This window comes from Ahaetulla prasina, chromosome 2 (genome assembly GCF_028640845.1).
Source record: "Ahaetulla prasina isolate Xishuangbanna chromosome 2, ASM2864084v1, whole genome shotgun sequence".
NCBI lineage: Eukaryota > Metazoa > Chordata > Lepidosauria > Squamata > Colubridae > Ahaetulla > Ahaetulla prasina.
Genome location: NC_080540.1, coordinates 234,315,926 through 234,337,065, shown reverse-complemented (window position 1 = coordinate 234,337,065; position 21,140 = coordinate 234,315,926). Strand labels below are relative to the sequence as shown.

Genomic DNA, 21,140 nt, shown 5'->3' with positions numbered 1-21,140 from the left:
TCTCCCCACATTTTGGGCACGGGAGGAAGAAGCCAAGGTGGCAAAGAGAGACTACCTCCTTTAGCTCCATTGCTTTTGACTCTTTTATGGCTTACATTTACAGACTTCTGCAGCAAACATACCATCACATAAAAATATCCACTGGGGAAAAATGGATTCACTTAATGATTATAGTGTTTGCTTAACGACTGTTGCAAAAAGGTAGTAAAATTGATCATGGTTACATGGTGACCCATTTAACTATTGATTTATGACCATAATTCCAGGCTCAATTATGGTGAAAGAGTCCAGGATTACCTATAATTTTCTGCACAGGGGATTCATTTTGAGCATGCACTGGGCAGTAACCTTTCTCAAAATCTCGAAGATAGCAGGTCTGGAATCTTCCATGGAATGAGATTACAATTAGCATTTTATTACAGACAGTCCTCAACTTATGACCACAACAATTGAGCCCAAAATTTATATTGCTAAATGAGAAATTTGTGAAGTGAGTTTTGCCACATTTTACAACTTGTCTTGCCACGTTTGCTAGGTGAATCACTGCATTTGTTAAATTAGTAACATAGTTGTTAAGTAAATCTGGTTTCCCCATTGATTTTGCTTGTCAGAAGGTGATCACATGACCCCGGGACAATATGAGTCAGTTGTCTAGCATCCAAATGTAAATTGCATGACCATGGGGATGCTGCAATGGTCGTAAGTGTGAAACATAGTCATAAGTCACTTTTTTCAATGCCATTGTAACTTCAAACAGTCACTAAGTGAACTGTTGTATCTGTATTAATGCTGAAACTGACAATAGGAAGTAAGAGCTACCTAACATAATCTTTATAAGTGGCCCTTCCAAAAACATGTGGAAAAATCACTTCTGTATTAAACTCTTTAGGGCACACATCCAGAATATCAATGGAACCATCTTTCTCCAATGGAAAGCATGCCCCACTCATGCTGGCAGAAGAGGCCGACGCAGATCCCATTGGCCAAGAAATAGCAGCTGGTGAGATCCAGGAAAAGAGCCTTGTCTCTTTGTCCCTGCCCTCTGGAACATCTGCCAAGGAGGTAAGATCCACACCCTCTCTTTAGCTTTCAGGAAAAGCCTTAACCTGGCTATGCCAGCTGGCATGAGGTCGTGAAGAAGATGATTTTGGCTGGAGATGGTTCGTGCATTAACAGAGAAGGTCCTTCACCTTTCTCCTCCAAACCGATGTTTTTAGTTTGTTTCAGTTAATCTATTTTTAAATTTCTTGTTATATTTATAATTGTTTTGATAGTTTTATATTGTTCAGATATTTGGATATAAGACGGTCGGAGTCACTTTGAACTATGAGATGAGTGGCAAATAAATTTGATACTAATATTTTTTTTGAAAAAAACTTAGATACTGATTCTGAACTTTTGCTATAAAAATCAATTGATAGTCCTGTTAGAAGACAGACCAGAATGAAGGAAGTGAGAGTTCAAGGAAAGTTGAGAATTTAGTATACAGCAGAATGAACATGTGATATTTTATATAAATATAGATAACTAGATACATAGGCATACACACAGGTATACACAAAATTTATATAGCCACCCATTTCACAAGAATTGACTCTGGGTGGCATACAAGAAAGATATAAAGTAATAAACACGTCAAAAAGTCATCATTAAAAGTTTCAAAAGTATGAAGTACAGAAGACATCATTTGATATTTTTATGTATGTCAAATTTATATGGCCATCTATAATCCTTGGGGAGGTTAGTTTGTCAAGTCAACAAAGATAGTGAAGAATCATTAAGAAATTTAGATTTTGGAACAAAGCAAAGTGTTTCTGACCCAAAAGTACATAAAAATTGTCTCTCAGCCATCTATTCCCCATTAAGAGCAAATCCCAAATATATAATTTAAGAAGAACACAGACTTAACATTTGGCTTCATGGAAATCAAAAAACAAATATGGAATTTTCATACAATATCACATTTCAATCCCCGTTTTCCCCCTTTATAAGACTGCCATATCCACTTATCCTATTCCATGAATATGTCAACCAAAAATCAGAGCCAAAATAATGACACCAATGCCACTTTGCCACTAGCTAAATCCATTGTTTTAAAACAGCTCCTGCATCTTTTAGATTAAAAAAGCCCTGTCTTTATCTATCATGGTCAGATGCCACCTATCTCTTCACTCTTATGCACGGCAGTGTTGTGCCTAGTAGCATCCATTATTAGTTGGCTCTCTCTCCTTAATTCCAGCTTGTAACTAAATACTGCCCAAATGCTCTTCAAATGGACCATATGTTTGCATTCATTTACAACAAAATAACGCTAATATTGTCTAATAAAGGGAACACTTAACCTAGATGTGGCTGGCCTAGTTGTCAACTCCACCTCCAACTCAAATCTGGCAAATTACTAAATAAATCATTACGCATGCAAGGTAGAGCTGTGAAGTAGTAGAGAAACTAATAAACTAAGAAATCAATGTTAGGGATTCAATATTCTTCATTTCTCAACTGTGTTCCACTCTAAATAGAGTTCATTTGTGGATATGGTTTTTTAAAATCTTTTTAGAAAGAGAAGTGGGAGAATTTGACACATTTCAGCAACGATTAGCACAATTCTAGGAAGGCATTGCTTAAACAAAAGTCTGTGGTTATTGCCATCTAAAAATATGTTTCCTGTGGACGCCAGATGTTTGATGGTGAAAGGAGAAAGCAGGGTGGTAGAACTGAAAAGGAGAATATTCTAGTTTAGTTTTTGGGATGAACTCCTTGTTCACAGTACAGGGAACATGTCTATGTGTAGAGTAGAGGGGAGAAACTAATATAACCTTTCAGTTAATGTTTTCCTTCTAGAATTCAACCTAAAAACTATTAGAAAATCTGATATGTGCCCTTTTCAGAGTCACATTATCCCAATTAGGCAAGTATGTGACAGGATATACGAAAATTGGAAGATGGGAGAGAGGGAGAGGGGGAAACACAGCATTGCTTATATAATTAGCACTCAAGAGATTCCCAAGATGCAGAGATTTATCCTTAAATATCTGTTTAAGAAATCAATAAGATCAAGCAATACAAGAAAACACTTTGTATTGTTGATCATCTGCTGCAGGTGTATTTGTAATTTTAGTGGATAAATCAATAAATATTGCCCCTCCTCCATTTTCAAGTTTGCTCTGTTGCTTTATACATGGAAGAAAAATTGATTTTGTAAATTGGGATACTACCTAAAAATGGGCAAAGAGATATAGCCTCAGAATTCCAGAGAGAAACATTCAAAAGCTGCAATCACCAATGTAAGTAAACAAACTACAAATCTAGACGAGAATGTTTAGTATTCTTAACTACTACCATGTTTCACATTACAGACTAGATACAAGCTCATTCAGAGGACTATTAGCCTTTTTACTAAAAACTAAAGCTTTATTAATTGGAAACAGATAAAAAAAATACTGACTCAGGATAGACCTTATAAGTAAACTAGGTTCTAAGAAAATTAGACTAAGAAGTTGCATTTAGCATCAAAAACTGAATATTCAGCACTCCTTGCCCGAAAAATTACTCTTGCTTCTTCTCCCCCTCCCCAAAGCAAAACTTTTTCTTGATATGAAGAATTGAGGGTGGGTGCGAGGGGAGGAATGGAGGGCTTTGGGGAAGAGGTGAATAGAGAAGGACACACCTGTATTAATCTGCTTATTGCTTAGAGCATCGTATTTTCTGCTAAGAAGGCTGCATCAATCACAGCTTTCTAGCAATTTTTCAATATCTCCTATTAGATACCAGCTTGACAGGCTCATATTTTTGACACCAATGTACTGGCATGACAGGCAAACGTTTGTATAAAGTAGCCTGAACCTAACTGGCATTGCAGCAGGATGAAGCTCTGTAGGATGCAGCTGTTTTCAACTGGTTTTACAAGTCAAAATTGGCCTTCTCATATTATCATGTTAGCAACTAAGGCAGTCACTCACGCACTCGTTACCTCTCGCTTGGATTATTGTAATGCTCTCTACATGGGGCTCCCCTTGAAGTGCACTCGAAGGCTTCAGTTAGTCCAGAAAGCAGCTGCGCGGGTGATAGAGGGAGTGTCGCGTACCTCCCATGTAACACCTCTCCTGCGCAGACTGCACTGGCTACCTGTGGCTTTTCGGGTGCACTTTAAGGTTTTGGTTATGACCTTTAAAGCGCTCCATGGCTTAGGGCCTGGGTACTTACGGGACCGTCTGCTGTTACCATATGCCTCCCACCGACCCGTACGCTCTCACAGAGAGGGACTTCTCAGGGTGCCGTCCGCCAAGCAGTGTCGGCTGGCGGCCCCCAGGGGAAGGTCCTTCTCTGTGGGGGCTCCCACACTCTGGAACGAACTTCCCCCGGGTCTGCGCCAAATACCTGACCTTCGGACCTTTCGCCGCGAACTGAAGACACACCTTTTTATTCGCGCGGGGCTGGCTTAAATTTTATGGATTTTATAGTTTTTATTATTAATTTTAAATGGGGTTTTAGTTTCTATATTTTTAAATTTTTAGGCAAATTATAATAAGTTTTTTAATCTTGCATTTTATATAACACTGTCTTGTCTGTTTTTATTTGCCTGTACACCGCCCTGAGTCCTTCGGGAGAAGGGCGGTATAAAAATCAAATAAATGAAATGAAATGAAATGAGATTTAAAGGAAAGAGAACAAAGACTAGATCTATGCAAAGGAGGACAGCTTTGTCAGCGGCTTTTTCCTATATAATTGGATAAAAGTCTTGCTTATCAGTATAGTTCCACTTATTTCTTGTCAAGGGGAAAAATAAGGCAGACGGTATATTTTAAGATTACAACTCCTACTATCCCATTGGCATTGCTGACTAGGGCTGGTGGAAGTTATAATCCAAAACATCTGAAGGGCACCAGGTCAACAACTCCTGTAAAAAGATTGCCTATAATTTTCTTGTCCTGCCTGCAGCTTCCAGAGCCACCCAGCTGGCTGCTGTCACAAACTGAATCCCGAGTCCGGCTTGCTTTTGCTTTTGCGCTAAGTACTAAAGGCGGAGATGCTGCTGGCACAAATAAGGTAGATCACGATTTTAAATTGCTTCATGCGTCCACAGAATGGCCAAGTTAATATTAACCCAATGGGGCGGACAAGGAGTGAAACCCACAGGAAAGTGCAATATAAAGACTTTCAAGCTTTGTGTTGCCCCATAGCCCTTGGCTCTTCTTTAGTTAAAGCAATTCCCTATAATTTGAGGTCAGCACACGTAAACAACCACCCTTACCTCCTGGGATAAGAACGGAATGACCTGGGCACATATGGCATTCAGCCTCTTGACAATTTCCGCCTATGGATGAGAAAGAAAAAGTTAGTGAGCAACAAGTTGCAAGCATATGATTGTGGTCACATATAAAAAGAAAGTGCATTTAAAGTGGTGATTTGGACAAAGACAGCTCAGCTCTTTGGACTGACTCCAGATGTTATAATGGCATACTTTTCAAGTTTGCACCATAGCAGCTACAGTAGCTTGCATGCTTGAGAAAAAATAACCGCCAGTGGTTTGAGGTATGTGGTATCTTCCACATTTGCAATAAAAATCCCCGTTGAGTTCAGAACGGGTGGGTAATCTGCAGTTTATGGGTCACATGCAAGCTCCTAATCCCCCAAACACCCACAGACTGTGTCATTAAATGCTGGTGGCAAAACCGCTGACTTCCAGCTGCAGAAATTTTAGTGATTTTTTCACATGAGCATTTTAACCTTCAAAAGGGCTTAATAAATCCTTTCTCCCTTTGAAACCCTTAATCAAACAAAACTGACTGAAAACACTTGATCCCATCCCTGATCATATTACTCTGTTTCCAGACACATCCTTGGAGTCTAAACAACTGGGGGGGGGGGAGTGGGAGGAGAGAAAGTGTTTCTTTTCTCTAGGAAAATCCCAGTTACCTGCTACAGTAACCGCTGAGGTTTTTCCCAATATTTACAGTTCCCATAGGAGTCTAATTCTACTTGACCTCATACCTCTTGAAAAGTAGGAACAAGGCTAAATTCAGGGGACTCTACTATCTCAGAATAGAAAGCTTGGCCTTACTGTTAGATCAAGAACAAAGATTCATCATCCAAACTGTGAGTTGCGCAGGGTTGCTCAGGCGAGATGGGCAGCCATACAAATCAAATCAATAAATAAATGGCTAGGGTGAATAGCCAGAGACCCAAGGCCATCTATAAACTCCACCACCTGTTTTCTATAGACTCCAGAATTATTCTGATCATACTTTGTGGCATAATTTCTTGCTATTTTTAAAGGGGAAAATATATTTTTAAAAATTTCTGGAAAGGAAAACTCTAGAAACTTCCAGCTCCAAGCACTTTGCAATGTCATCTCACTACTGTACCATCCAGCTATATATATTAAAAAAACAAAAACAAAAAAACTCTGAGATTTCATCTATTACAAGGCTGTTCATCTCTGCTTTCTGTCTCCCTCTTCTACTATCCACCTAATTTTTGAGTAATTTGGTTTTTTTAAAGACATAATATTATCAACAATTTATTCCTCAATATCAATGTTTGAAACCCTTATTTCATATAATGTCTTCTGTGCAAATGTATGCCACTTTTTATATCCCTTTTATCTGGGAAAAATTTCTCTTCAAGTCCCCTTGAAAGTGTTTCTTTTTCCTGTTATTTTCTTTCTTTATGTTATGAGATAGATCAGAGTTTCAACTTGGTGGTATATTTTCTGCTCTGTGGAATGTATTCTAGTTAAGTTTCTGCCACTAGGTTTTTAAATGACTCCAAATATTCTGAAGAGATATGACTGTGTTCACTTCCCCTTTTCAATGTTATTTTTTACAGACCCATCATCTTTCAATTGTCTTCTCTTTTGAAGTCAAATGTATGTAGGACCTTCCTTTGCTCTTTACTTAGATATTAAATATGATGGGTATGACACTTATTTCCAAAAGATTCAAAAACATTCTGACATTCCATATTGAATCCTGGACAAGATCAACCATCCCCAGCTAGTTCTATGTAGCTTTTCTCAGAATCACAGACATTTTCAGGTACCGGGTAGTCCTCAACTTATCACCATTTGCTTAGTGACAGTTCAAAGTTACAATGGCACTGAAAAAAGTGACTTGTGACCATTTTTCACACTTGCGACCATTGCAGCATTCTCTGTGGTCGCACAATCAAGATTCGGATACTTGGCAGCTGGTTCATATATTTGACGCTAGCACTGTCTTAGAGTCACGTGGTCACCTTTCGTGACCTTCTGACAAACAAAGTCAATGGAGAAGCCAGATTCACTTATCAACTGTGTTATTAACAACTGCAGTGAATCACTTAACAACTCTGACAAGAAAGGTCATAAAATGGGGCAAAGTTCACTCAACAGCTTAGCTACCAAAACTTTGGCCTCATTTATGGTCATAAGTCAAATACTACCTGTATAGAATTTCCCGTCTTTTAATATAAGTGGAACGTGTCTTTACCCTATTTTTTGTTTCCTGAAACATTTTTTCCAGAATTGGATGCAACCTACTCCTACTAATTTTCTTTTAAACTTCATTTAATGAACTTTTCTTCCATCCTTTGCATTCTATAGTGTCAGAAAAACCTCTTTTCTCTTCCCAACACATCTGAGATTTCTCAGCTGCACCTCTCTAGTGGAACTATCCATTCAGTAGGCCAATTTCACACACACACACACACACACACAAATGGTAGGAAGCTTGTAACTGCCTATGGTTCAATTTTTAGTTCTAGGATAGCACAGTGGCAATTTTTTCCAGACTTACATGTGTAGAGTTCAAACTAATACAACTTTTGTAAATTTGACAACTGAAAATTATACAATGATTACAATGGTATTAGGAATGACATATGATAGCAAGGTACAAGATACGCACATAACAATAAGTCTCAGCTACCTACCTACCTCTCCCTACCTCCCCCCTTTCTCTCTCCCCCACCCCCATGCCTACCCAGGTTTTGTGGCTCCAGGTATTTTCTTTTAAACAGGTCTCTCTCTCTCTCCCTCTCTCATCTTTCTCCCTCTCTCTCCCTCCCTCTTTCTCATCTCTCTTTCTCCCTCCCTCCCTCTCTCTTTCTCATCTTTTTTTCCCTCTCTCTCATCTTTCTCTCTCTCTCATCTTTCTCCTTCTCTCCCCCTCTCCCCCCACTCTCTCAAAAAGGATACTAGATACAAAGATGTACATGTAAGTCCTGAATTTCTCCCAGGACCTGTAAGAAACCAAGCTTCATTGAACCACTTGATACTTGATCCAGGCATGATAGACTGAGATACCTCTCAGGTGGTATTTCTAACTGTTCAATCTGTAGTAGCATTCTCTTAAAAGGCCAGACATTCAATCTGGGTGGTCTGGAGTCAAAGACCTGTATTTTTGGAAGGTCAGGTCTGGAACACAGAGCTGGCCACAGTCATTGTATGCTTTAACTGCCTCATGTTTTGATAACTGTGCTATAATGTGTTCTACTGATGAAAGCAATTTTGGAAACTGTCCAAAAAAGTACACCGAATACAAAATATAAAGCAGGTGTTGTAATAACATTTTAAAAATTACAAAGATAGAAGAAAAAAACAAAAAAAATGTATCTGCAAATGATATAGTTCGAAAATATGAGGAGACGGTCATGAAATGGTACTCTTTCTCAGCTAATTTATATCACAAGGTAGTGTTGTGGGATGAAAATGGGATGAAGGAAAACTATGAAGGCTTTCTTAATTTTTTTAAAATGTGTTTATATCACATTTCAATCCAATAATTCCAATAATGAAAACAAATAAATGATGAAAATTATATAATTGCATTCATTCCATTGGATAATAGCATAAACATCTCAAAATGCTCGATACACTATTTTAAGGAACCATCTGCACACACACACACACACACACACACACACACACACGTTCAGTTATAGTGACCTGAAAACATTTAAGAAAAAAGAGAAAACAATATGGACAAATATCATTAAAATCAATATACATATATGTTGATGACCCAGGGCACCGCACACAGATAACATAAACAGCTAGCAGTTCAAACCGCCCCTTTATTGCTCCAAATCTCCCCAAACACTCCCACGTTTCTGGAAAGTCCCAGAGCAGAAGGATAACAAATCCCCCACACACAACCTCAAGCAGCCTCTGGCTGCAATTAGTCCAGCCCAGCACTGTCTTCACCAAGGCTGCACCGCAATAAATCCCAAATGTATTTGGCAAAACAAGAGCAAAGCAAGGAGTTCAGGGAGCAAAAGATCCAGATAATTAGTCCAAAAAACGCCAACAAGGAATGCAAAGACTCTTGGCAAGTTCAAACGTTGGCACATAACACTTCAGGAACTCAGTGTTTGTTCCCGACAAATGCCCCTCCCCGTGGTGTCTCCTTAAGTCTGGTTCCCCAGGTGTGCCTGGTGAAGCTGGGCGGGGCAGTCTTCTCACAAGTGGCCTGTTCCATCTGTACTGATCATGTCTTCTCTGTACGGTCCCAGCCCTTGCATCAGAAGGGGGTGGTTCTTGTTCCTCGTCTGAGCTCCATCTCTCCTGTTCATCCTGCCTCTGTTCCTCCCTGCCTGCAGACCTTACTAATTCTGAACAGCCTTGCCTGGACTGACTCTGCCCTTCCCCAGTTTCCTCCAAGGCTGCCCTCTTACTAACTGTCAGTTCCTGTTCCAGCTCATCTTCCACCACAAATTCAGACTCTCACGGGAGTTTGATAGATATATTAATATAAATACAAGTTGCTGAGGATGGTAGAGAGAGAAAATTACCAACTACTTCAAAAAATTAATACCAAGAAAAAATTCCCTTTATTTAGACAAATAAATGTACAGTGATAAAATAAAGTGTACAAATTTAACATAGAAATTGGTAAAATAGCTGTATAAAAAAAGAATTCAAATGGTGGAGGAAAAATGTTCAATTTAGAAACCACAGAAGAAAAAACTAATGATTACAAACAAGAACCAGTTTTAAAATCAAAACAAACTTAGCAGAACTAAATGAGATTTAGAATAGGAAAAAAATGTTAGAACTCAGTGAAAGTGCACAAATTTAAGACAGAAAAACAATTTGCCTAAAAGATATACCATATATATAAATATAAATATATCAAATCAAATTTAAGGGCATAAGTACTCATTTTAGGAAGCAAAATAAAGAAATCATTTTAGGTAATTGGATAAAAAAAGTGAAGAACAGAGCTTTTGAGGATGGCAGAGATTATTTGGAAAACTAAGGAAAAGTAATAAAGACTCAATTGGCAGAAACAGCAAATGAAGAACAATATAGAGTTGTCATTCAGAAAAACGTGAACAGAGGGGTACAAGTACAAAGAATCAACCAAATGAGAAGGCTTAACAATTGCAAAAGTAGCAAGAAAAGATTTTGAAAAATAAAATGGTCTATAGAAAGAACCTGAGAAGAGAAAGCAAGCCAAAATTGTACTAAAAATGTTGATGTAGGCTGAAGACTTTTTCCAAAAATGTTGTGGGTGAGAACCAACCATGGGGAGGTTAAATCACTGCGGGAGCAACAAATTATAGATTCAAAAACAAGGGACAAATAAGAGAAATAGGATTGCAAAAGAAAACTCCATTCAGCCCATTAAGGAAATAAGCATATATAGATAGTCCTCAAGTTACGACGGCATTTGGGATTGGGATGTCTGTCCTTAAGCGACGCAATCATAAAGTCACGTGACCATATTGCTTAGTGAAAATCCCAGTTCTGGGAGTTCTCGCAAGATGTGTAGGTTAATCAGGTAGTGGTGGGAGTCCCAGATAAGCAACACTGCAGTGTTGTGTGGGATGATTGGTGCAGGTAGTACATGAGTTGGGGGGTGCCAGGGAGGGCTTATTAAGGTCACATGCAAGTGCAGGAAAGCCAGGGTACAGATGATGTGGCAGGACATGAGTACAAGAAGACTGAAAGAAAATACCACATTGACTTGTGGTTTTCTGTGCTGGCTTCTCCATTAACTTTACATGACAGAAACTGACAGGGAAGGTCACAAATAGTGATCATGTGACCATGGACACTGCAACCACTGTAAATATAAGCAACCAAATTGCTATCATGTGGCCACCAAGGTGCTGTGACCAAGATAATTTTGAGGGCTGGTGATAGATGCCTCACGTTCTGGGCCATCACACGTTCACACAGTCATCCAACGAGTGGTTGGTAAGCGAGGACTACTATTACAGCTAAAGACTTATGACAAGAGAGAAGAAGAACGGTCAGAAATAAGAAACTAGTTTCAGATAACTCTAAGAATGAAAAGATTTTTGAAGTTTTATTAGCAGATGAACTATTTTCACATTTATTTTATTTTCTTGCACTATAACCATTCCAAGAAACGTCTGTTGCTACAGAGCTACAGACTCTTGGTAGAACCAAGAATTACATTACCTTCATCTACAGTTGCAGCTGACTGTTGGGGGCAAGTCATTGGCCCCAGTGGAGAGGATGAGCAACTTGGGTGTTCTCCTGGATGGATGGCTGTCGTTTGAAGATCATTTGACGGCTGTCTCCAGGAGAGCTTTTCACCAGGTTCGCCTGGTTCACCAGTTGCGCCCCTTCCTCGACTGGGATGCCTTATGCACGGTCACTCATGCTCTTGTTACCTCTCGCTTGGATTATTGCAATGCTCTCTACATGGGGCTCCCCTTGAAGTGCAGTCGGAGGCTTCAATTAGTCCAGAATGCAGCTGCGCGGATTATAGAAGGAGCCGCACGCGGCGCCAGTGTAACATCACTCCTGCGCAGGCTGCACTGACTGCCTGTGGCCTTTCGGGTGCACTTTAAGGTGTTGCTTACTACTTTTAAAGAGCTCCATGGCTTAGGGCCTGGGTACTTCCGGGACCGCCTGCTGTTACCTCATGCCTCCCACCGACCCGTACGCTCACACAGAGAGGGACTTCTCAGGGTGCCAACCGCCAAGCAATGCCGGCTGGCGGCCCCCAGGGGAAGAGCCTTCTCTGTGGGGGCTCCTACTCTCTGGAACGAACTTCCCCCTGGCTTGCGCCAATTGCCTGACCTTCGGACCTTTCGCCGCGAGCTGAAAACGTATTTATTTACTCGCGCGAGGTTGGCTTAAATTTTAAATTTTAAAACTTTTGGATGTATTTTAATGGGTTTTAAATTTTAATATGTTTTAAATTTGGCCAATTTTATAATAAGTTTTTTAATTGTTTATTTTAATTGTATTTTGTTACTGTTTTTATTTTGGCTGTACACCGCCCTGAGTCCTTCGGGAGAAGGGTGGTATAAAAATCTAATAAATAATAATAATACTTAAGAGAATGGTCAAAATGGGCAAGAAAGTCAGGGCACGTATGATGAAAAATATTCTCCAGAGCCCCTAGTGAATTGCTGCCATTGAGAAAACTGTTTCAGGTTAGACTGAATGAAGAAGTAACCTGAAGTTCAACATGCAAGGCTGGGAACAGATACAGTATAATTCAAAATGGAAATTTCAAATTGCTAACATCAAAAACATCATTAAAAAAGGACAACAAAGAATGTTCTTTCTGCGCCAACTCAGTAAGCTCAAACTGCCCAAGGAGCTGCTGATCCAGTTCTACAGAGGAATTATTGAGTCTGTCATTTGCACCTCTATAACTGTCTGGTTCGGTTCTGCAACCCAACAAGAAAAACACAGACTTCAGAGGATAATTAGAACTGCAGAAAAAATAATTGCTACCAACTTGCCTTCCATTGAGGACCTGTATACTGCACGAATCAAGAAGAGGGCCGTGAAAATATTTGCAGATCCCTCGCATCCTGGACATAAACTGTTTCAACTCCTACCCTCAAAACGACGCTATAGAGCACTGCACACCAGAACAACTAGACACAAGAACAGTTTTTTCCCGAAGGCCATCACTCTGCTAAACAAATAATTCCCTCAACACTGTCAGACTATTTACTGAATCTGCACTACTATTAATCGTTTCATAGTTCCCATCACCAATCTCTTTCCACTTATGACTGTATGACTATAACTTGTTGCTGGCAATCCTTATGATTTATATTGATATATTGATCATCAATTGTGTTGTAAATGTTGTACCTTGATGAACGTATCTTTTCTTTTATGTACACTGAGAGCATATGCACCAAGACAAATTCCTTGTGTGTCCAATCACACTTGGCCAATAAAATTCTATTCTATTCTATTCTATTCTTTCAGAAAGATATCCACGTACCATCTATTATATACTTGTCAAGAACTTCGGTTTCTTACTCGTACAGTATTATTTTTTTTTTAATTGACTGGAAAGGATCTGAACCTCTTTCCCTTTCATAAGATTGCATACCAAGAAGAACAAGGGGTTGCACCAAAAGGAGGAAATCAAAATTGCACAAGTACAAGTGCATCTGTCATCTGGGTCGTGATTTTGCATGAAAGAGCATTCTGCCCCCAAAAGCAATTGCAAACTGGCCAAAAGTAGAAAGCAATTTGAAAACATACTTTTACAGGTAATTCCTCGTGTTATTTAAGTCAAATACAGAGGGAAGTTTACGAAGCAAAAGGCTTTGGTTTTTATTTTATGTGAACTACCTTACAGAGTTTGCTCTCATTTCTGACAGACTAAATAGGTCTTTTCAGCAATACGTCACACTCCACAAATATCTGGTGGTTTTTTGAGAAAAGTATATTAAAGGGTATGAAGTAGGATGAGAGAGAGATGACCATTGTCCAGCAACTCCATTTTCTTCCTTCGTGACTTTTAAAGGAATATTTACATAAATAGAATGATTCAGTTTCATAGCCTGCTTAAGAAAATTCTGAATCTTGAATAAGCAGTCTTTATTGGTATATAAAATTCACACTCATTCATTCATTCCACACATTTATCTAGATCCTCATCTCACAAAGGAGACTAAGGTCAGCATATAATAAAAAACAACCATAAACAAACAAACGAACAAACATGAAAACATTCCATAATAAAAAGCATCATATTGTTAAAAAAAGACTAAAAGACAGAATCTTTGACGTTAAGATCAATGTAGCTATCCTAATAATTCTCCAGTTAAAAAACACATGGAACTGTGAAAAGTATAAAGTACAGTACAAAAAGTGTAAAATGTAATGTGTATAGTAATGGAGAATATGCTTTTCCCTCTTTTTTGAGAATTACAGATTATTTTATTGTTTTAACAAGATAGAAAGGGTCATTTATATATTGGCATATGAAAGTGTACTATTTGGCATTTTTTTAAAAAAAAAAATTCTAGGCAATGTTTTATAAGGTGCCCTATATAAAATAATCCGACTTGTTTTTAATTAGAAGTAAGCCTCATTCCTACCATTATAACAGAGCTTATTTTCAGTAATTCCCAGTGAAATGCCTACATTTCTATTCAAAGGTTTTGCTGAGTTCAGCCGGACTTCTCAGGTAAGCTGATTGTAGCTTTGGTTTTCTATTTCTTTAAGAAAGCATTAGTTTTGTAAAAGCAAAGCTAAGACGATACCTAATGCTAGAGAAAGAGAGGGAAAAAGTGGCATCTTATGTAATTTAAGCAGTTGTATAATGTAAAAAATCTGAGGAAAAACATATAAAAAATCAATGAGAAAGAGACATCCATATTGAGGCAATGAGTTATGACATCAGCTAAAGGTTTAATAAGATTTTAGCTATCTTGCTACAAAAATATTTTAGAAGTTGGAAATAAATCCCACCAATGATGCACTTGCCAAGAAGAAAACTGATTGCTCAAGCCAATTTTTTATTATATAGCACCATTAAAAACATATTAAAGCCTAGCAGCATAGCTGCCTATTAGTTTAAAACTTGATAATGTATGGAATTATTTTCTAATGCTATACATGACTTCATCTTGCATATTTTCAAAGATTAATTTTAAAAGGGGACCATTATAATGCAAAACTAAAAGCACTGGAGAGAGGGAACTTCATTCTTTAAAAAAAAAAACAAGGAAAGAAACATTTGAGTGAGTGTGTGTGTGTGTGTGTGTGTGTGTTTCTACCCTTGTGTTTACAGTGTTGCCTGATTTTTCTCCTTAGGTCTTCTCTTCTTTAATCCTGGTTAACCCAGAAGAAACAATATTAAAATCATTACTCAATTATTCATTCTCCCCTTCAAACTGAGAATATTCTGGAGCAGAGTCACTGTAAAACTGGCTTTCAGAACCTTCTTTGTCAGCCCCTTTTTGCATTTTCTTGCTCAACATTCTCCTTCATTGCTACTGCCATTTTCCCTTCCCCAATTTAAAAGGACTCCAATTCTCTGTGATTGCCTCAGCAGGGTTTAGCTACTAAACCCAACACTTTGCAAAAAACTATGCCACAACAGTGTGGCCTAGATTGACACTCTCTGACACACTGACAAACTGGGGTCCAAAGCAATGTAGAGCCAGTTTGGTCTAGTAGTTAAGACACCATACTAGAAATTAGGCACCATGAGTTCAAATCCTACTGTTAGCCATGAAAGCCAGCTGGGTGACCTTGAGCCAGTCACTATCTCTCAGTCCAACCCACCTCACAGGGTTGCTGTTGTGGGGGAAATAAGAGGAAGGAGCACTATATATAAGTTCACCACCTTGAGGTATTTGTAAAAATAATAAAGGCGGATATAAACAAACAAACCTTAGCAACTTCAGCTCCTAAAGTGGCATTCTGGGAGCTGAAGTCTACGCTACTTAAAGGTTATTGAGGTTGAGAAACTGGTTTAAAGTATAGGATATGGAACCTAAACTATAGGTAATAATGGGATCTGGTAGCATAAGAGAGTCAGTGAAGTTTCTGGGTAACAATAAGACTTCTTAAGGTTACTACTTTCAGATGAAAGCAAAGCAGTGATGGTCCCGCTGCGTAGGAAGGCATTTTATAAATATTTTAATAAGGCAATCAACTTGTGGATTTCGATGCAGTCTCCCTGCATGAATAGCATCTTTCACAATTTCTATCCAATGCTCTCTTTACAGTAGATGTAAAGAGCGTATTGTGGCCCCATTTTAACCATTTTAGTTAATCCTTTTTAGGAGTAGAAGGATTGCAAAGGAGCACCCCACTGTGTGGATTTTGACTTACAAATCTCTGGATCTAATTCTAAGAAATGTTAAGAGGGTCTGCATTTACATATGAGAATATCTTTCATCAGCATGCATTGTTAACTGAAAAGAAAGCTTTTACCTAAGAAACCTTGGGAAACAAAATACTTTGTATTTATAATACAATAGACTAATGGAGCTACTGTTCTGGAATTTGGCTCTAAATTGGAAGCCTGCTGAGGAAAGGTCTAAAATGATGGATGGTGTAGAAAAAGCGGTGGAAGATTTTTTTTTTAAACACACACATACACACACACTCTTTCTCTCATAATCCAATGAATGATAGGCAACCCAGAACAGTCCAAAAGGTGAAAGTTGCTCCCTGAAGATAAAGCAATGACCTTCATTTAGATGTGCTTTAATGTGAGCAAGGTCCACGGCAGATAAAGTTACCAATTGTTGTTCTTCACAAGAACTGTAAGTAAGATGCACCAGAGGCATTTTGCTTTTGAATATAAGTTGTGGGGAAAATACATCTGTCAGCATTTTTTTGAGGTTTTCTCCTGCTGCTGATAGGTGGTTGGTGAGGCACTATAGAAACAGAATGATGGATTCACAGGCTTTCAGTATGATCCAACATTACTCTTTTTACTCCTACCCTCAAAACGACGCTATAGAGCACTGCACAACAGAACAACTAGACACAAGAACAGTTTTTTCCCAAAGGCCATCACTCTGCTAAACAAATAATTCCCTCAACACTGTCAAACTATTTACTAAATCTGCACTACTATTAATCTTCTCATCGTTCCCATCACCAATCTTTTTCCACTTATGACTGTATGACTGTAACTTTGTTGCTGGCAATCCTTATGGTTTACATTTATATATTGACCATCAATTGTGTTGTAAATGTTGTACCTTGATGAAGGTATTTTTTCTTTTATGTACACTGAGAGCTTATGCACCAAGACAAATTCCTTGTGTGTCCAATCACACTTGGCCAATAAAAATTCTATTCTATTCTATTATTTTGCAGTTCTAATTTCAGACAGTAATTATCAAAATCCTACTGATTGGTGATGCTAAAATCAAGAGGCTACAGGTAGTTCTCGACTTAGGATCACAATTGAGCCCAAGATTTCTGTTGCTAAGCAAGACCGTTGTTATGGGAGTTTTGCCCCATTTTATGACTTTTTTGCCACAGTCATTAAGTGAATCACTGTAGTTGTTAAGTGAATTGTGGTTGTTAAGTGAATCTGCCTTCCCTCATTGACTTTGTCTGTCAGAATCTGTCTGGGAAGGTTACAGATGGTGATCACATGACCCTGGAACAGTTCAACTGTCATAAATACATGCCAGGGGCCAAGCGTTTGAATTTTGGTCACGTGACCACTGGAATCCTGCAAGAGTAAAAAAGTGTCATTTGTCACATTTTTCAGTGCCATTGTAACTTTGACCAGTCATTAAACAAACGGTTGTAGGCTGAGAACTACCTGTAAATGCATCCGTGCCGTCAAGTGTTTAAAAGATAGATAATATTCATAAGAAGAAATATGAAGGCAACTGAACAAAGAGAACATGTGAAAGAGAAACTGAGAGAAATATAAACATTAAAACCCATAGATTTAATTGTATGAAGGCTGAAGGGGAAGTCTGTAGGAAGAGGCCTTTGTCCCGATATAAACTGTTTATAAATCAGCAAGGAATGGCAGTTTACATGACCTCAGAGTGATATTAACTGTTCCAAATGCCTGTGCATCCTGGCTCTCGGCCAATAGCCAGCTGATTGTATGTAGCCAATATGTACACGCATGTTTACAATGGCATAAAGTTTTAATCCTGTGTGAAAGGAAGCTGTGCTTGATGAGCCAACCAAAGCAGGAATGTCAAGCAAATATCACAACAATTGTCTGAAGTGACCCTGATACAAGGTTCATTGCAGAGCTATTTAATTTGGGACTTCAACATCCTTGTTTTTATTTACTCAAGTAGGTTAGGCTGGAGTCCTGTAGGCCAATGTACACCTGTTGGTCAAGGCTGTGGTTTATCAGCACGCAAGCTTGTGTACACAATAGAGTCCAAATGTTTTGACAGAATTCATTCCGGCATTTTAAAAAAAGCTGCATCCAGCACTAGTAAAACAGAAAGCAATCTGTGCAACTCTCTTCTACTATGGACCTAATTTAAAAAGTCTTGCTGTAGTATATCATTCCCCCATCCCCTCCCCAAACTTTTCTTTCTGAAGGAAACCAAGTCATTTACTGCATTCTTGTGCAGTCCAGACTAAATCTACAATTTACCCCTTTGTAACACTGTGCCAGTTGCTGTAGTGAATTCATGTATATTCTGAGCCCTTCGCTCTATTCCCTTATTATTGCTTTTAGGTTATTTTCAGATCATATCTTGTTCTCCAATTCTTACATCTGCCTGTTCTGCAATTATGCCTTTGTTTGCAGAGTCAGATATTCCAAACTGAAGCAGAGGCACAAAATTGTTTGTCATTAATCATAATATTCTCCCCCCCCCTTTCCATTTCTAATACTCTACAGACTTTTATCCCTTGATCATATGCAGCATATTGAAAAGATGTTCAATCCGGTAAAAATCAGAATATATGAACATGTTAAAGAAGTCTTGGAACAATTTCCAGCTTGAGGAAATTTAGGTCACATATATATCAGTAGATCAAAAGAAGATGGAATGTTATTTAATTAGAGTGTTATTCACTAAGAGGGGAGTAATGTAAATATGAAATACTATCTAGACCATCTTTTATTATTTTGAAGAAAACTGCATTTTTCACCCCTGTGACATGTAGCTTAAAGAAATGATCTGGTTGTTGTTTTTTAGAAAAAAATGTTTTAAGAAAAAGGAAAGTGTATGACCAATATAGCTTGTTAGTGTGTCGTTAAGGTCTCAGGAAGTCTTTGTAGACAGACTGGTTCAGTGATGGAAATTAATTTATCTGCCCTGCACTGACTCTCAGGCACATGCTGTTTGCAAGGAACTCTCAGAGCAGGAGTGATTATAGTTGACCATTATTCACTTCCTAATTGCTGATCTTGGTCTGCTGCTGTTCCTTGCATTTTATTTTCTGCTGAAGGGTGCATACAAACTAGAGAATTGTAAAGTTCAAAGAAATCAAGGGTAACTTAGGTCTAAGCTTGTGCATGACAAAAGAGCCTCCATACTTCACCATTAAGCTTGTGTAAATCATGGAAGAGCACAGAATACTAGCAGCACAATTAAATAGCAGACACTGTTCCTGTGGTGCGTTCTCTCTCTCTCTCTCTCTCTCTCTCTCTCTCTCTCCCCTCCCTCCCCCCCCTCCCAATTGCATCCCAGACAGCTTCTTGGTTATCTGATTGAAAAGATGCTTGAACAGAAGATAGTAGAAAAGCAGAAATGGACATGACTGAGCACTGGCAAGAGTTCACAATTGAGCCTTTGGGGTAACATTAAGAGTGGCAAAACACTCACTCTTCCCTGTGTTTACTGCATCCACAAACTCCTATAAAACAGTAGATGTCCAAGGCTCTTTGAAGGAAAGATGGATGCAACTAGGCAATTAGGCAGAGTCTGCTGTGGTGAGCAAACATCTGATGTTGCAATATGGGGTTCTTCTGGTTTATGGACCTCAAAGGAAGTGGATGGTGGAATTGTATAATTTGAATTGTGTCAGCTATGGATTAGAAGGCATAGTCTTGACACCAAATACTGTCTGACTTTTTTAGTGTTAATTTTTTTTTAGAAAAATAAAATGGATTCCATTCAAACGTTTCTGTATTGTGACCTTGAAAATTATCTGTTTCTTTTCCGTGTCCATCAGCAGACTCATCAACAGATTTAATTTATTTCCTGTTTCCAGTAATCGGCTTTGGTCCATCCCTTTCCAATCCATGATCACTATTCTCTATTGATTCCTGTTCTCTGTAGATCACATGGCTTAACATACATTTCCAAGGTGAAGTTTGAAAAGAGTATCATGGGTGATTCTATATTGTCACCAGCATATGTTCTTAAAAATAAAGATTTGTGCAGAAATTATTGCAACTAAAAAATCAATCTTTCCGATGCTGGAAAAGCATATTTCATATACAAGTAGGTCTAAGGGTTATTTTTTTGGAGGGTGCTAGATTTTTCTGTAATTTTTATTGAGGACATCAAGAAAATTAAACAGGCTTCCTTTTCCTTCCATTTATATTCTTTTTAATTATCTATGTCCTCTTTTCAACACAATTTCCTCCTCTTTTTTTCCCCATAACAGCAACCCTATGAAGTTGGTTGGACTGAGAGAGAAGGGCTGGTCCAAAGTTATCCAGTTGACTCTCATGGCTCAGATGGGACTAGAACTCACAGTCTCCCAGTTTGTAGCTGGGTGCCTTAACCACTAGACAAGTTAGATAAACTTTGTTGGGATTTAGATAGTAGGAGTTTGCCCTTCTAGTTCTATCAGTCTTCTTGGTAACATTTGATATCATGAATAGTGGTATATTTCTGGATTATTTTTTAAAAAAATTTGAGTATTCTGTTTTATGGTGATTCCAATTCCGAGTGAGAGGTTTCCAATCAACGGTCATGGGGGGAAAGGCCTTGAGGCAATCAGTAATCCCCTATGGCATCTTAAGCCTTCCCCCACCCCCACCCCATCCAGTTACTCAATAAGTACAGGAAGCTGCTGGGAAAGGCCAACCATCAGTTCAGGATGAGTATCATCAACATGTTGATGACACCCATAATTTCCCTGAGCCAAAATCTTTAACTAGTGTCTGGAAGCTATGAGGAACTGAATGGGCTGAAGCAAGCTGAAATAAACCTGATGAAGTTGCAGTTGCTGCTTGTGGGCAATGAATGGAGAAATGCTATAACATTGGCCCTAGCAGTGACTCAGGATGAGGTCGTTGCCCCCCCCCCCGCCCCCCCCCAAAAAAAGAGGTGATTCATGACTTGAAAGACCTCCTGGATTCTTAAGTCCTGCTAATGCAGCAACTGGGAAAATGTGAAAAAGTCAGTGGGGAGGGAGGGTTGACATCCAGATTCAGCCAGTCTCCAAGTTATAACTCAGTCTGGACCAGTGTGCTCTGGTGATGGTAACTCACAACTGATCATCATCTAGT

The 21,140-nt window shown here is 38.7% G+C and overlaps 1 protein-coding gene across 8 annotated transcripts in view; it reads right to left on the bottom strand.

Annotated features, from left to right (window-relative positions):
* Positions 1-21,140, bottom strand: part of LOC131190804 (transducin-like enhancer protein 4) — a 174,700-nt gene that overhangs the window by 109,759 nt on the left and 43,801 nt on the right. For 5 of the 8 annotated variants that reach the window (XM_058168214.1, XM_058168215.1, XM_058168218.1 and 2 more), the window contains one exon: positions 5,252-5,314. The exons of the other annotated variants lie outside the window; for them this stretch is intronic. In XM_058168214.1, coding sequence (XP_058024197.1) covers positions 5,252-5,314 — 63 coding nt within the window. The remainder of the gene's footprint in view (positions 1-5,251; positions 5,315-21,140) is intronic. 8 annotated transcript variants of the gene reach the window in all.